The sequence below is a fragment of the Mus caroli genome, chromosome 2, assembly GCF_900094665.2.
Source record: "Mus caroli chromosome 2, CAROLI_EIJ_v1.1, whole genome shotgun sequence".
Classification (NCBI taxonomy): domain Eukaryota; kingdom Metazoa; phylum Chordata; class Mammalia; order Rodentia; family Muridae; genus Mus; species Mus caroli.
In genome coordinates this window covers 79,769,911-79,787,002 of record NC_034571.1, presented here as the reverse complement: position 1 = coordinate 79,787,002, position 17,092 = coordinate 79,769,911, and the positions used below count along the sequence as shown (strand labels likewise).

Sequence of the window (17,092 nt, the reverse complement as noted above, 5' to 3'; positions counted from 1 at the left end):
CCAATCCCTAACACTATTGATACTCTGTTATGTTTGTAGACAGAATCATGCTGTCCTCTGTTGAAGCTATACCCAGAAGTTGACGCAGACAGATACAAACTCCCACAGCCCAACAATGGAGGAAGCTTGGTGATTCTTATGGAAGAATAGTGGAAAGGATTTCAGTTTCCAAAGGGATAGGAACGCCACAGGAAGACCAAAGAATCACATAACTCACAATGGAAGAGAGTTCAGATTCCAAAGATCTCAAGGTGTAAATTGCTGAAGTCAACATAGGAATTTTGCACACATCTAATAGGAATATCTGGGTTCAATACTGCTGAGAGATATGTATAATAGACCTACTGCCACTGATTTCAAAATCATTTGAGTGAGTTTCATAAGTCATAATTCTTATTCTCTTGACAGATCCGAACTGACCAATGGAAGAAAAGAATCAGACTGTCATGCCTGAGTTTCTCTTTCGTGGCATTACAGATAACCTCCATCAGAAGATTGTCATCTTCATCATCTTTTTCTTTGTTTATCTTGTCACTCTTGGGGGTAATGTGGGGATGATCACTCTCATATGGTTGGACCCCAGGCTGCACACACCTATGTACTTTTTTCTCAGCCAACTGTCCTTTGTAGATGTGTCTTCCTCTTCTTCCATAGCTCCCAAGATGCTGTGTGACATTTTTGCAGGGAACAAAGCCATCTCTTTTGTGGGCTGTGCAACACAGATGTGGTTCTTCGGTCTCTGTGTGGCAACTGAATGCTTTCTCCTGGCTGCCATGGCATATGATCGTTATGCAGCCATCTGTAAGCCCTTGCTGTACACACTTATTATGTCTCCACATCTCTGTATGTTGTTGGTTATTGGGATTTATTTCATTGCTCTTATAAGTACAATGATACACACAACTTTGACCTTTTGCTTACCATTTTGTGGTCCATATATTATCAACCACTTTTTCTGTGACGTTTCCCCATTGCTGGCTCTAGCATGTACTGATACCCAGATGATTAAGTTGGTGTTTTTTGTATTGGCTGGCACAGTAGGTATGCTCACTGGTCTGATAATCCTGGGGTCCTATGTTTGCATCTTGAAGGCAATTTTGAAGATTCAGACAGCCAATGGGAGACGAAAAGCCTTCTCAACTTGTTCCTCTCACTTGGCAACTGTCTGTATCCTGTATGGGACTCTTTTCTTCATCTATGTTCGACCCAATGCCAGTTCCTCCTTGAATATTAATAAAGTGATCTCTTTATTTTACACTGTGGTGATCCCCATGTTGAATCCCCTCATCTACAGCTTGAGGAACCAAGAGGTAAAAAATGCATTCAGGAGAACTTTGGAGAAGAAGCACTTCCTAATTGATGCTTAAGATAGAATTCTTTCTACCTATGTTGTGACATATCTATGCTGTGAGGGCAAAATATAAGGCAAAGACCACTAGAGTGAGAACAAGAGATTGCAAGGGAGTCCTTATTCTGCCTGACCACAAGCTATTTCACAACCTTGTGGCAGAACTTGAGGTACTTCATTATAGATTCATCACTTTTAGTCAATTTAACTGCACATTGAAATATTTTAATGAATCATGGCTCTTCAAGTATGAACAATATTTTAGACACAATATTTTAAATAATGGCTGATCCAAATAAAACTGAAATGTTGGAAAGTTTAAACCCTGGCAAAAACTTATACATTTCAAAATTTTGGCTAAGTACAGTCCTAGGAACAGAAGATACTTGTATGCTTGTTTGTTTTTAAGGATCTACTTCTATGTGCATGGATATTTTGCCTCATGTATGTAAATGTAACAAGTGTATAAAGTGTCTGAAGGGTACAAAATGGGGAATAGGCTCATTAAATAGACAGTTGTAACCTACCACTTGTGTGCTAGGAAAAGAACCCAGGTTTTCTGGAAGAGTAGTGAGTGTTCTGAACTCCAGTCACCTATAGAGTTGTTTTTGGTAGAAGAATTTGAAAGTAGCTTTCAAAATATCTGGAAAAATGGGATTCTGTAAAATCTGCTATTTCCCTTTCAAGTATCATAAACGCGTAACCTGCTAATATTTTCAAATGGAATGTAATGAGATGCAACATATCACTTACCTTAAAGAATAATTTCACTGTGGCTGCCTCTTTGTCTTCCTTTCTTTGTCTTTGTCTTTTCTCTGTATTTGTCTCTCCTCTCTTTCTCTGTATGTCTCTGTTGATCTATGTCTTTGTCTCTTTTCTGTAGTGTGTGTGTGTGTGTGTGTGTTTATATGGAGGCATATGTGTTCAATGGTACACATGTGGATTTCAAAAGACATTTCAGCCTTCATATTTTACTCTTGTAGTGGATCCCTCCACACGGTACACTGGCTACCTCACCAGCTTTTAAAATTTTTTCTGGCTATGCTCCACATCTTGTTGTAAAGTCACTGAGGTTACAGATGTGAACCGCAGTCTTTGGATGGGTCCTAGGGATCTGAAATCTATATCTTAAGTTTGAATAGTAAGCACCTTAATGTTTGAGCTATTTCTACCTCTGATAAAATCGCTTAAAAAGACTTTTAAAGGTCTGATTTTCACAGAAACAAACATTCTTAACTTCATTATTAAGTCTTATTTATGCTATCACTTTTTGGCAGCACTTATATTTTGGACCAATCCATTTAAGAATGCATCACACTAAATATAAAATTGGAACAAAAATATCTATAAACACCTTATAAGGTCCCTGAGAGTTGCATCTACAATACTACCATCTAACCAGATGCTAATATGTTAATTTCACGAGTATAAAAATGCCACCATTTTTATTCTGGCCTATTTTCTCTTACTTTTTAAAACAAAATATTAAAAAAAGAATGTTGTTTTATTATTTATCTATGCTCATTTATTAGTGATCAGAAACTTGAGATCTTGCTAGTTTTAAGTGGCTTTCTGAAGGAGAGAACAAATAAAATTAATATCATATAGTGTTTTTGCTTATCTGTGGTGGCAGATGTCATGCAAATCATATGTAGACTGCTTTTTCCTCATCCATTTTTGCTAGTGTTTGTGTATTAAATGAGTGGCCCAAGACAATTCTCCTCTGTTCAGTGCATGGGAAAGAACCTAGAAATCAGACACCTGCTCTATAGTGTTTATCTCAGTAAGACCATTTTGTTCTTTGGAGGTAAAGACAGACTGCAGTTTATCAGAGAAGGAGAGAGTTGTTTGTTTATTTGCTTGTTTGTTTTTAATTTTTGTTTTTTTGTTCGTTTTTTTGTAAAGCAAGACAGTTCAGGAGAGCCATCAAACCTTTCTAACTCTTCCATAGATACCTTATTATCATTTCTTAGTGTTCAAGTCTTTCACAGTCTTAAGGTGTTTTCTTTTCCTTTTTTCTTTCTATTTGTTTTTTATGGCCCCTCACTGTGTAGCTCTGGCTGTCTGCAGACTCATTAAGTAGACCAGGCTGGCCTAGAACTCACAGAGATCTGCCTGCCTATGCTTTTCTAGTCTCCAGACTCACAGTGTAGACCAGTCTGGCCTTGAACTCACAGAGATCTGCTGGCCTCTGCCTCCCTAGTGATAAGACTAAGGTATGTACCAACAAGCCTGTTTTTTTCTTCCTTCCCAAACTGATATGAGACTTGCAGATGTTGTGAATGCAGCTTCTTTGTTATTATCATTTTTCTCACTTTTTTTCAGGCTTTTCTTTCAAGTTATTTGTTCATTGATAGAAGGCAATAATCTTGTTCTTCCTTATCAGAATTTAAATTAGCTAAGATATTTCTTAAAATCATACTTTTGGCCAACTTATCTATGAAAAAGTCTCACAATCATTAAACATGAGAAAACACTGAGATTGAAAACACAATAAAACACTACCTCACTAATTGATTCTTGTTATTAAATAAAAGAAAGAAAAAAGTCTCATTGAATGCCTACAAAGCTGTGATAAAATAAAAAGCCAGAAGGTAGATTATTAAAATCACTATGGGAAACACTGTGGAAGTGGTTCAAAGTGGAAATAAGAACATCCTAAAAGCCAGACATATGAATAGTGGGTACGTATCTAAAGGAAATGATGAAACTCACACATAAGATCTGCACATGATCTTTATTACAATGCTACACAATTACCTAGATAAAAAATTACTGTGTCTATCAACAAAATTAGAAAATATTGTTTATACACAGAGTATAATAGTAGTCAGATATTGAAGCCATTAAATCCTTCCATTCATGACAAATAACAATCAATATGCCCTAATAAAACTTAATTAAAATTAAAAAAATAAGTCAAAGAGGGATCTCTTGATAAAAAGATCTCATGGAGAAAGACACACACGTGTCCACAACATATATACATGCAGAAATTTCTCAAAAATGGTTTCTCTGAGATAAGACACATTTATGGAATAATAACCAAATATTGCTGAAATCATGTTAATTTTGCCTCTTCAGGTATATGTAAGCCTTTGAGGTTTTAATTCTTTGGGGATGTGGCTCTGAATTATTGTTTGCTTCCAGAATGAGTTCTCTGATGGCGTGCTGTATGTGAATCAGGGATTGTCTCTTCATGTCCTTGACAGGAAGTTTATTTTTTTAACTAACTGCCAAGAGACGGTTACCACCATGCAAAGTGTTTAGTCATTATTTCTTTCAGAAATTGTCATAGCTCTTGAAGCTGTTAAAGGTGATACAGAAAAATGTGAGTACATTACAATTTGGACTATGGTATGTGTTTGAAATATGAAAGAGAAACACATCTGAACTTTGAAACTCCCCATTATGGATTCTCTGAAGGGATCAGGCTTAGGTATTTTGTTGCCATTGTCATAAGACTAAATCATGGTATGTGTGGAGTTATCTAAAATGATCTACCTGGATTTTGAAAAATTATACAAATATTTTGAATACAAATATTCTTTACTGAAAATTTCTAGGAGATTTTAAGTGTTTCATATTTTTCCTTCATAAATGAGAACAAAATGTGGGTAGGTGCATTTGTAATATTATATGATAATCAAACAAAAACAATCATTCTGCAATTTATGCATGTGTCAAAACACTATCTTGTAAACAGGAATATAAAACTTTCATTACTATTTACAATATAAACTCTCTGGTGTAGTAATTGTATTAATAATGTTCTAGAGGAAAGAGAAAACCACAATAGACATGATCAGTGTAAAGATTTCACTCCACAGAAGATTCAAAGAAACACAATTAAATGAACACATAAATAAAACTTAAATAGATAACTAGTGGTTGCCAACAAAATATAAGAGGAGGATACATTATTATCCTTTATGCTCACAAAACACATAGCTGTAAATGGTTGACTAAAAAATTCAGCAAACTCTAATGATTCTAATGAAAATTGGACGTAGTCTGTTACTGCACTATGTAATCTGCAAGTAGCCTCGATATTATAAGAAATTTACAAATAGTGTATGTCACTATCAAGTACTTAAAATCATATAGTGAGCTAGAAAATTGTAGATAATATATTGCTACATATATGTTTATTCAAGGAGGGACATAATTGATTTTCATAAATAATTTTTAATTTAAAATATACTATGTAATCATATTGTTCTATAAATCTGAAATGGCTTAGACTTTCTTTTTTGTTTGTTTGTTTGTTTGGTTTGGTTTGGTTTGGTTTTGGGTTTTTGTTTTGTTTTGGTTTGGTTTGGTTTTTGGTTTTTTGAGACAGGGTTTCTCTGTATAACCCTGGTTGTCCTGGAACTCACTTTGTAGACCAGGCTGGGCTCGAACTCAGACATCCGCCTGCCTCTGCCTCTCAAGTGCTGGGATTAAGTGCTGGGAGTAAAGGCGTATGCCACCATGCCTGGCTAGGCTTCGACTTTCTTAATTGGATCTTTTATAAATATTCTCTTGAATACTTACAACTTACAGTTATTATTTTATATGTGTTATCACTATAGTTTATCAGGAATGATAAGAGTTTATAAAAATATATGAAATAATTATATTTTTACTCAGTAAATCTTAATTTCTACTATAATATTGAGTGTCAGATCTCTTAATCTCAGAGGATGAAACTCTCATGTTTATCATAGTTTTTTTTTTTTTTTGCATCTAAGATCATTGATGTTTCATGTTGCCTTTGAAATGGCATCTATCCCATGGCTTATATATTTTTTTCTTTTTAAAGAAAGACATTTATGAATGTAAACAAGTTCATCTCAAAACACATTTCAAATCAACTTGTATTATTAATGTGATGGAATTTAGATCATATCCCTGGACAGTTCTTTTTTATTATTATTAAATATTTTCTTCATTTACATTTCAAATGCTATCCCCTAAACCCCCTATATCTTCCCCTGTCCCTGCTCTCCAACCCACCGAATCCCACTACCTGAGCCTGGAAAGTTCTTAGAGTTATAGAATCTAAGCATATCAAGGCTAATTTGCCAAATGATTATACAGAGTATTTTTAGAACAGCCAAGAAACAGAATTTAGAAATACTGCCAATTAAAAAAAAAATTGCCCTACTATCTGTTGCAAACCTGCTTAAGACAACTTGTCACTGAATTAAAACATCATTTGTAATTGTTGGTGATAGTTTGTAATAAAACAACATAGTTTGTCTCATAACAAAACTGACCTGACAATGGAAGATAAAGATGAGATCAAAGTGAGTGAGTTTCTATTTCTGAGCCTCACGAATCGTCTCTATCAGAAGATTATACTTTTCATCCTGGTTCTCTTTGTTTATCTTGTGACACTGGGGGGCAACTTGGGTATGGTCACTCTAATATGGGTGGACTCCAACTGCATACACCTATGTACTTTTTTCTTAGCCATTTGTCTTTTGTAGATATGTATTCCTCTTCTTCCATAGCTTCTAGGATGCTGTATGATATATTTACAGAGGAAAAAAAAAAAACATTTCCTTTGTGGAATGTACAGTTATGCTTTTTTTTGTTGTTGTTGTTGCCACCATGCCTGGCTAGGCTTCGACTTTCTTAATTAGATCTTTCATAAATATTCTCTTGAATACTTACAACTTACAGTTATTATTTTATATGTGTTATCACTTTGTTGCACTGTACAGTTATGGTTTGCTGGTCTTTTGTGGGAACTGAGTGTTTCCTCCTAGCTACCATGGCTTATGAATGGTATACAGCCATCTGTAAGCCCTTACTGTATACTCTAATTATGTCCAAGAGGGTCTGTGCACAGTTTGCCATTTGGACCTTATCTTCTGGCTGCTATAAACATCACAATTCATACAACTTTGACCTTTTGCTTACCATTTTGTGGTCCTAATACTATCAACATTTCTTCTGTGATATTTTCCCAATGCTTGCCTTAGCATATGCGGACTCCTCCATCAACGATATAGTTCTTTTTGTCTTGGATGGAGCAATAGGAGTGTTTAGTGGTCTGATCATCACAGTCTCCTACATCTCTATTTTGATGGCCATCTTGAGGATCCAAACCACTGATGAGAGGATGAAAGACTTCTCTACTTGTTCCTCTCACTTGACAGGTGTCTCTGTCCTATGTAGAACTTTGTTTTTCCTCTATGTTCGACCTAGTACAGATTCTTCACTGAATACAAATGAAGTTATTTCTCTATTTTATACTGTCATGATTTCCATGCTGAACCCCCTGATCTATAGCTTGAGGAACAAGGGAGTAAAAAATGCAATCAGAAGAAAAGTACCAAGGAAACATTTTTGAAGAGATTTGTAGGCCAAACTCTATTAGGCTATGCCTTAGGTGTCAGTGCTGAATATATGCTTTAAAAAGACATATTGAGGTTCTTTCAATTAATAGATTATTTGAAGAAAATGAAAAAATTTTAAAATCTTTTACTGCCTGTCTGTGTCTTTCTGACACAATCAGTGTTGCAAAATTATATGAAGGTGGACTGAGAAAATATATATACACAATAACATGGCATACTTATTGAATAACATATTTGTATAATAGCAAAAATATGCTTAGAAACAAAAAGTGAATATCAACATGTTAAATGTGTCAGTACTTATTAGTTACACATAAAGACTAAAAATTTCATGAAACCAAAGCAACATGAACATGATTTGAAAGAAAAAGTATATGTCTATAAAATCACGATTTAAAATATCAGCATTTACCTGTTTGTTTATTTATTTAGGCATGCATGTGTTCAGAGTAGCTTTTCATCTTCCAAAATATACGTTCTAGTGACGTAACTCAGCTCTTCAGCTTGGTGAAAGATGCATTTTCCTATGGAGCTGCTTTCTTCAATCAATTAGTGATTTTGTGACTGTTTTAATGTTTGCTTTATGGTTATTAGAAGACGAATGTTGATATTGTCAACTCCACTTTTGAGACTGTTTATATTTTCTGCCCCATCAGTTCTTCAGCTTCCCACTATATTGAAGTTTTGTTTTTAGACACCTGATTTTAGAATTATTAAGTGTTCTTGATAAGTTGGGCCATTTGTCCATATCATAGGTCTGTCTCCTCTCTCCTTGGTCAGTTTATTTACTCTAGAACTTACTTTTTCTGATGTTAACATAGCTTCATGGAGACATTTTATTTTAGAAACAGATGTTCATAGAAGTTATAAGGAAGCTACCAATAAAATACTGGGTGAGATAAAAGAATTATATACCCTCTCTTCCTAATGGGGATGAACTAACAGTACAACCCATGTCATCTGACTTCACAGAGTCTTCTCTCTTATGGAGCCTTCTGTGATGAGCAGTTTCTAATTTCCAGCTCTGGTCTTACCTCATACTTCTCAGCTTTACCTTTACCTCTAGTTCAGCAAATTTCACTGGTCTTTTTTTTCTACATGATTCTCTGCCTGGAAGTATTCTTGCCCACTTAGCCTTTTGTGATGTGATGTCATTTAGGACTCAAGTAGCTGATGTTATTTATATATTTTTATTAAAAATTTCTCACCTGGAAATAAGTAGAAGTAAGCAAATGTTGTTTGGCACTGATATGCACTTTTCATGTGAATATCTTCTCTTCAGTTCCTATATAGATGACCTTATGAAAATAAGTATACCAGAGAGAGTTGTTTTACCCTGTGTTGGACACTCTGAGTGTCTGAATATCCTGCCACCTAAGTGAGCAACAAATCACTAGAAGAAAGATCAGACAATATTAGAATCCCATTGAAAGTGACAAAGTATAAACTGTGTCAACGTTTTTCCTTCAGAATGAAGAAAGAAATTACTTTAAGCAAAGCAAATTACTGTTCATTACATAGTATTTGCTGATAAAATATAGAGTCCTCTTATAAGCTCATTGACTCTGTAGGAGAAAGATAGGATAAAAAAAGTAGAGAGGGGACTGTTATAGATGTGTAAGAAGGAAGAAGGGGAGACATAAAAAGGTAATAGAGGAGATGAAGTTTATTGTACGTCATATGCACAGGTAAGCACATTGTGAGAACAACTATTGCTCAGTAATACATTTTTATAGGCTGATTTAAAAATTAAAGGTAAACTCTATGGTTGGTAGTTTAGTTCCTGGGAGCTCTGGGTGGTCTAGTTAGTTGATATTTATGTTCTTTCTATGGGGTGCAATCCCTTCAGCCTCTTCTGTTCTTCCCTCAACTCTTGCATTGGGGTCTCTGAGCTCAGTCTGATGGTTGGCTGTGAGTATATGCGTCTGTATTGGTCAGGTGCTGGAGAACCTCTTATGAAACAGCTATACCAGGCTCCTGTCAGCAAATGCTTCTTGGTATCAGCAATAAATACTGTCTGTGTTTGGTGTCTGCAGATAGAATGCATCCCTAGTTAGTGTGGTCTCTGGATCACATTTCCTTCTCTCTCTGCTCCTTTATTTGTCCCTGTATTCCCTTTAGATAAGTTCAATTCTGGTACAAATGGAGGGACCCATAGCTCAAGGCTACATATGTAGCAGAGGGTTGCTTTATTTTTTCATAAATGGTAGGGAAAGCTACTGGTCCTGTGGAGTCTTAACACCCCAATATAAGGGGATGATAGTGTCAAGAAGTGGGAATGGGTGGGTGGGTGGGGGAGCACCCTGCAAAGGAGAGTGGGGATAGGATGGTGGGTTTGTAGAGGGGAACCTGGGAAGGGGGACAACATTTGAAATGTAAATAAATAAAATAACCAAATATATTTCAAGGTGGAAAAGAATGTCTTCTTAGCAAATCACACACAGAGAGAGAGAGAGAGAGAGAGAGAGAGAGAGAGAGAGAGAGAGAGAGAGAGAGAGAGAGAGACCCCACCCCCAAAACAGGGAGAGTTGCATTAAGAATAAAACATTGTTAGAAAGTAATACAGCTCTGATGCTGTTGAAATTATGTTAATTTTGTCCCTTTAGGAGTGAGCTCCTGAGACTAAGCTCCTTAGAGCCCTGGCTTTGAGTTACAGGAGCTCCAGATGATAGTCTTTATTTTGTGCAGTCAGTGGGTGAACATTCATCCAGGAACTCTTTCTTTATGACCAGGCCAATCAGCATGGGCAGATCATTTTCTTCACCAAGTACTTGGAAAGTCATGCTTTTCAGAAAGACCATCACAATTTAGGATGATGAATCTTCTTTATCAAAAAAAAAAGATCATTGCTGTTGAGTTAACAAAAGAAGTTGCAGAAAGGATATTCCTAAAGAAGTGAGTGCATTACAGGTCGATCTCTATGAAACTTATGAAATATGGATGAAAAAGTCCAGCATCAACTGGTTCATCGTTTTCTTTTTCTTTTTTCTTTTCTTTTTCTTTTTATTATTATTTTTTTTTGAGACAGGATTTCTCTGTAGAGCCTTGGCTGTCCTGGAACTTACTTTGTAGACTAGGCTGGCCTTGAATTCAGAAATCTGCCTGCCTCTGCCTCCCCAGTGCTAGACTTAAAGGCATGGACTACCACATCCAGCTCATCATTTTCTTCTGAAGGATATTGCCTGATTTTAAATAATTTAGAGTAAATTTTATAGTAATGTAATATAGTTTTGAAAATTACTAAGAAATTTTATGTTCTCTTGAATTTTGCTGCAAATATATATTATATATAAGAATTTTATGTTAAATATCAGAACCATTGAGATATAAATTTTATACTACTTTATATATGAAAAACATTTGAGAAGAGTAATGTGTGATAATTGATCAGTGTGCCTTTCCATAATATATATATATATTCCACCAGAGAACGCCTAAACCAGATAAACAGATTCAGTGCAGTAGTTGAATATATAATTAACTCAAATAATCAGTGGCCTTTCACTACACAAAGGATAAACAGGCTGAGAAAGAAATTAGGGAAACAACACCCTTCACAGGAGTCACAAATAATATAAAATACCTTGGTGTGACTCTAACTAAGGAAGTGAAATATCTGTATGATAATGGTGGAGCTAGAGAAAGTACCCAAGGAGCTAAAGGGATCTGTAACCCTATAGGTGAAACAACATTATGAACTAACCAGTACCCCGGAGCTCTTGACTCTAGCTGCATATGTATCGAAAGATGGCCTAGTCGGCCATCATTGGAAAGAGAGGCCCATTGGACATGCAAACTTCATATGCTCCAGTACAGGGGAACGCCAGGGCCAAAAAGTGGGAGTGGGTGAGTAGCAGAGTGTCGGGGGGAGGGTATGGGGGACTTTTGCGATAGCATTGGAAATGTAAATGAGGAAAATAACTAATAAAAATATTAATAAAAAAAAAGAACTTCAAGATCTCAGAGGATAGAAAGATCTCCCATGCTCATGGATGGGCTGGATTAATATAGTAAAAATGGCTATCATGCTGAAAACAATCTACAGATTCATGCAATCCCAATCAAAATTCCAACTCAATTCTTCACTGAGTTAGAAAGGGCAATTTGCAAATTCATCTGGAATAACAAAAAACCTAGGATAGCAAAAACTATTCTCAACAATAAAAGAACTTCTGATGGAATCAACATGCCTGACCTCAAGCTCAAGCTATACTACAGAGCAATTGTGATTAAAAAAAAAAAAAAAAACCTGCATGTTACTGTACAGCAACAGACAGATAGATCAATGGAATAGAATTGAAGACCTAGAATGAACACACACACACCCATGGTCACTTGAACTTTGACAAATGAGCTAAAACCATCCAGTGGAAAAAAGATAGCATTTTCAACAAATGGTGTAGGCTCAACTGGCAGTTAACATGTAGAAGATTGCGAATTGACCCATTTTTATATTCTTGTACAAAGCTCAAGTCTAAATGGATCAAGGAACTCTGCATAAAGCCAGAGACACTAAAACTTATAGAGAAGAAAGTGGGGGAAAGCCTCGAAGATATGGGCACAGGGGAAAATTTCTGAACAGAACAATAGTGACTTATGCTGTAAGATCGAGAATTAACAAACGGGTTGTCATAAAACTGCAAAGCTTCTGTAAGTCAAAAGACACTATCAATAAGACAAAAAGGCCACCAACAGATTGGGAAAGGATCTTTGCCAATCCTAAATCAGATAAAGGAATAATATCCAATATATAAAAAGAACTTAAGAAGCTGGACTCAATAAAATCAAATAACCCCATTAAAAATGGGGTACAATACTAAACAAAGAATTCTCAACTGAGGAATACTAAATGGCTGAGAAACACCTGAAAAAATGTTCAACATCCTTAATCTTCAGGAAAATGCAAATCAAAACAACCCTGAGATTCCACCTCACACCAGTCAGAATGGCTAATATCAAAAATTCATGTGACAGCAGATGCTGACGAAGATGTGATGAAAGAGGAACACTGCTCCATTGCTGGTAGGATTGCAAGCTGGTACACCCACTCTGGAAATCAGTTTGATGGATCCTCAGAAAATTGGACATAGTACTATCAGAAGATTCAGCAATACCTCTCCTGGGCATATACCCAGAAAATGTTCTAATTTGTAATAAGGACACATGCTGCACTATATTCATAGCAGCCTTATTTATAATAGCCAGAAGCTGGAAAGAACCCAGATGTCCCTCGACAGACGAATGGATACAGAAAATATGGTACATTTACATAATGGAGTACTACTCAGATATTAAAAACAATAACTTTATGAAATTTTAAGCAAATGGATGGATCTGGAGGATATCATCCTGAGTGAGGTAACCCAATCACAAAAGAACTCACATGATATGCACTCACTTATAAGTGGATATTAGCCCAGAAATTTAGAATACCCAAGATATAAGTTGCAAAACACATGAAACTCAAGAAGAAGGAAGACCAAAGTGTAGATACTTTGTTTCTCCTTAGAATGGGGAACAAAATACCCATGGAGGGAGTTAGAGAGACAAAGTTTGAGGCTGAGACGGAAGGACCATCCAAAGACTGCTCTACCTAGGGATCCATCCCATAAAGAGCCACCAAACCCAGACACTGTTGCATATGCCAGCAAGATTATGCTGACAGGACCCTGATATAGCTGCTGTCTGGTCAAATGGCAGTGTGCTTGGCCGTGCAGAAGCCCCTCAGTTTCAGGAGGTCTCATTTAGTGATTGTTGATTGTAGAGCTTATGCTAATGGTGTTCTGTTCAGGAAGTCTTTTCTTGTTCCAGTGAATTCAGGGATATTTACCACTTTATCTTCTTTCAGATTCAGAGCCTTATGTTGACTTACTTCATCCATTTGGAGTTGAGTTTGTTCAGTGATAAATATGGATTTATTTGCAGTCCTATACATATAGCTATCTAATTTGACCAGTGCCATTTGTTGTATGTGATACTTTTTATTTTTCAGTGTGTATTTCTAGCTTTTTTTTTATCAAAAACCAGGTGTTAATGGCTGTAAGAACATATGACCAACACTTCAATTCAATTCCATTGATAAATGTTTCTGTTTTTATGCCATTACCATGATGATTTTATTACTGTAGCTTAGTAGTACAATTTAAGTGAAGTATGGTGATTCTTCTAGTGGTTCTATTATTATTCAGTATTGTTTTAGCTAGCTTGTGTTTTCTGTGTTTCCATATGAAGGTGAAAACTTTTAATTGTGCAAAGAATTGTATTAGACCTTAGATAGAGACTGTTGAATATAAACTGCTTTTGATAGGATGGCCATTTTCACAATATTAATCTTATTGTGGTAAGTATGGTAGATCTTTTCAAATTCCAATATCTTCTTGAATATCTTTAATGCCTTCCATATCTTATTATACAGCTCTTTCTCTGACTTATTTAGAGTTATATGAAGATAGTTTTTTGAGGTTACTGTAAAATAGTTTTCTTGACTTCTCTCTTAATTTTCCTTTGGTATATAGGTTGATTTTTATAAGTTAACTTTTTATCTTGATACTTTGCTGAAGTTGTTTTCTAGCAATTTTTTGGTGGAAGCTTTAGAGTCATCTATGTATTTAATCATACAATCTACAAGTAAAATAATTTGACTTCTTCTGTTCCTATTTGTATTCCATTTGATCTCATTAATTTGCCATGAACAATGTATATAGCCTTGTCTTGTCCCTGATTTTGAAAATGCTTTGAGTTTCCTCTCCAACTGGCTTGATGCTATCTGTGGGCTTGCTGCAAATAAAATTATGTTAAGGTATGTCCTTGTATACTCAGTCTCTAGTAGATTCTTATTCATGAACAGGATATTGGATTTTTTAAAGTCCTTTTTTCATAATGTAGCTTTTGTCTTTGCCCCATTTACATGTGTTAATGTGTTTATGATATATATGCTGAACCATCGTTGTAACTCTAATGAAGCCTACTTGATCATAGTAGATAATCCTTTGGATGTGTTCTTCCATTTGTTTTGAAAGTGTTTTGCTGAGTACTTTTTTTATATCTATGTTCATAAAGAACATGGTTCTGTAACAGTCTTCCTGGTAATTTAGGTGTTAGGGTAATTATGGCCTTGTAAAAATAATCAGTTTTTCCTTCAGTTTCTTAGAACTACCTGCCTTTATTGTGTCCCATAGGTTTGGGTTTGTTGTATTATAATTTTCCTTCAGTTCTAAAGAAGTTTTAATAACCTTCTTAATTTCAGTCTCGCTCCATTTTTCACTCAATAGTGAGTGGCTCAGTTTCCATCAGTTTGTAACTTTCATTATTATTGCTTTGTTGATATCCAGAATTAATCTATGGTGGTCAGATAGGATGTAGGGCATTATTTCAATTTTCTTGTATCTGTTGAGACTTCCTTTGTGTCAAAGTGTATGGGTAATTATGAAGAACATTCTATGATTTGTTAAGAAGAAAGCATATTCTTTTGTGTTTAGGTAAAATTTTCTGTTAATATCTGTTAGGTCCTTTTGGTATATGAATGCTATGTAGCTCTGGCATTTGTGATTAGTTTTTGTATAGATGAGCTGTCAGTTTGAGAGAGTTTGGTACTGAATAAGTATCACTGTGTGATTCAATTGTTCATGATTGTAACTAATTGTGTTTCTTTTATAAACATGAGTACCTTTGTGTTTGGTACATAGATATTTAAAACTGCAATATCTCCTTGGTAGATTTTTCTTTTTATGAGTATATATTTTCCTTCTCTGTCACTTATGATTTGTTTTGTTCTGTGGTCCTTTTGTCCAAAATTAAAATGGCTATGCCTGCTTTCTTCTTTGTTCTTCTTTAATTGGAATATCTTTCTGTCCTTTTACCATAGTGCTTAAATTTTATTTTATAATGGAATGCTTTTCTTTTTCCTTTCTTTGTGGCTAATAGCTTTCCTGAATATAGTAATCTGACATCAATGGCTCTTAGACTTTGTAGAACATATATCCAGGACTTTTTGTGCTTAGAGCCTGCATTAAGAAATATGTTTCACTTTGTATGTTACCTGGACTTTTTCTGTTATGTCTTTTAGATTTAATGTTTTGATAAGTTTGTGAAATGGTTCTTTCTATTTGGTGTTTCTTGTATTTTTTGTGTCTTGATAAGCATCTTTCAGGTTAGAGAAATTTTCTTCTATATTTTTGTTGAAAGTTACTCTATACTTTCTACCTAGGTTTGTTTTCCTTCAATTATTCCTATTAGTCACAGATTTAATGTCACAATGTGCTACATTTCATAGATGTTATGTGCCTGTATTTTATAAATTAAAGATTCTCTTTGACGGAAGTATTTATTTTTTTTTTTTTTTGTCTTCAATGCCTGAGAGTCTCTCACTCATGTCTTCTACTCTGCTTTTTCTGAGGTTCTTGCTTGCTTTCCTAAGTTTTTCATTTAGAATTTCATCTCAATTTGGGTTTTATTTACAGATTCTATTTCTATTTTTTCTGTGTTTTGGTTTTATTTGCAGATTCTATTTCTATTTTTTTCTGTTTTGAATTGTTTTTATCATTTCATTCCATTGAATGTATGTGTTTTCACAGATTTCATTAAGGGATTTATTTATACCCACTTTAAAGTCCGTGAACATATTAATAATTGATATTTTATGTTTCTTTCCTTACACTTCATATTTCATTTCTTAGAGCTTATTGTAGTTCTGTTACTGGGTTCTGGTGGAGGCATGTTTTCTTGACTGTTAAGATTAACTGTATCTTTGTAAAGATGCCTAGGCATCTTGGCTTGAGATGATTGTGATGATTGTAAGTGCTGATATCTGTGCTTGTCTTCTTTAGGAAAATGTTCTATTCCTTGATTACTCTGGGCCTTTCTGGAACTTAGGAACGTGTGGGGATGTGTGTTTCCTAGTAGGGAGTGCTGCTGCAGGACAGTAGGGGATGACGGAGAGACATAGAGGTGGTTCATGAGGAAAGGCTAAAGAGGGGCTTAATTCAAGAGCTAAAAGGATCCTGTCTATATCAAAGGATGGGTTGTCATGTAGTTGAATGTGTGGTAGGAAGAGTCTCCTCCAAGTAAGTTGCTATAAAAAATAATCAAGAGAAGCAGGTATGTTAGGCCTAGAGGAACTCTAAGGGTTGGAGTATTCAATGATGAATTTGAGGCATTAGAAGGGACACGTATTAGCAAATTATTACCAAGATGAGTGTAAGAACAGAGTGATCATAATGGAGGACAAGAAAGATAGCGTGATTCGCCTACATGAGTCCCTGTCAAATGTATCCACTGGGGGTCACCTGTAGGTAGGAAGTGTTTCTAGTTATTAGGGGTTGACAGGAAGGAATGAGAAAGGGTGACAAAGGAGTTCTAAAAGGACACAATAATGAGGAAAGTTGTGTCTACAACA

At 35.3% G+C, this 17,092-nt stretch overlaps 1 protein-coding gene and 1 pseudogene across 1 annotated transcript; both read left to right on the top strand.

The window, feature by feature from the left end:
- Nucleotides 1–422: 422 nt before the first annotated feature.
- LOC110290229 (olfactory receptor 998-like) lies at nucleotides 423–1,367 on the top strand. Its single transcript, XM_021156721.1, has one exon. It carries the CDS (start codon nucleotides 423–425, stop codon nucleotides 1,365–1,367), a length of 945 nt encoding a protein of 314 aa, XP_021012380.1.
- A 5,248-nt stretch (nucleotides 1,368–6,615) lies between these two features.
- Nucleotides 6,616–7,691, top strand: LOC110290446 (annotated as a pseudogene).
- Nucleotides 7,692–17,092: the final 9,401 nt, after the last annotated feature.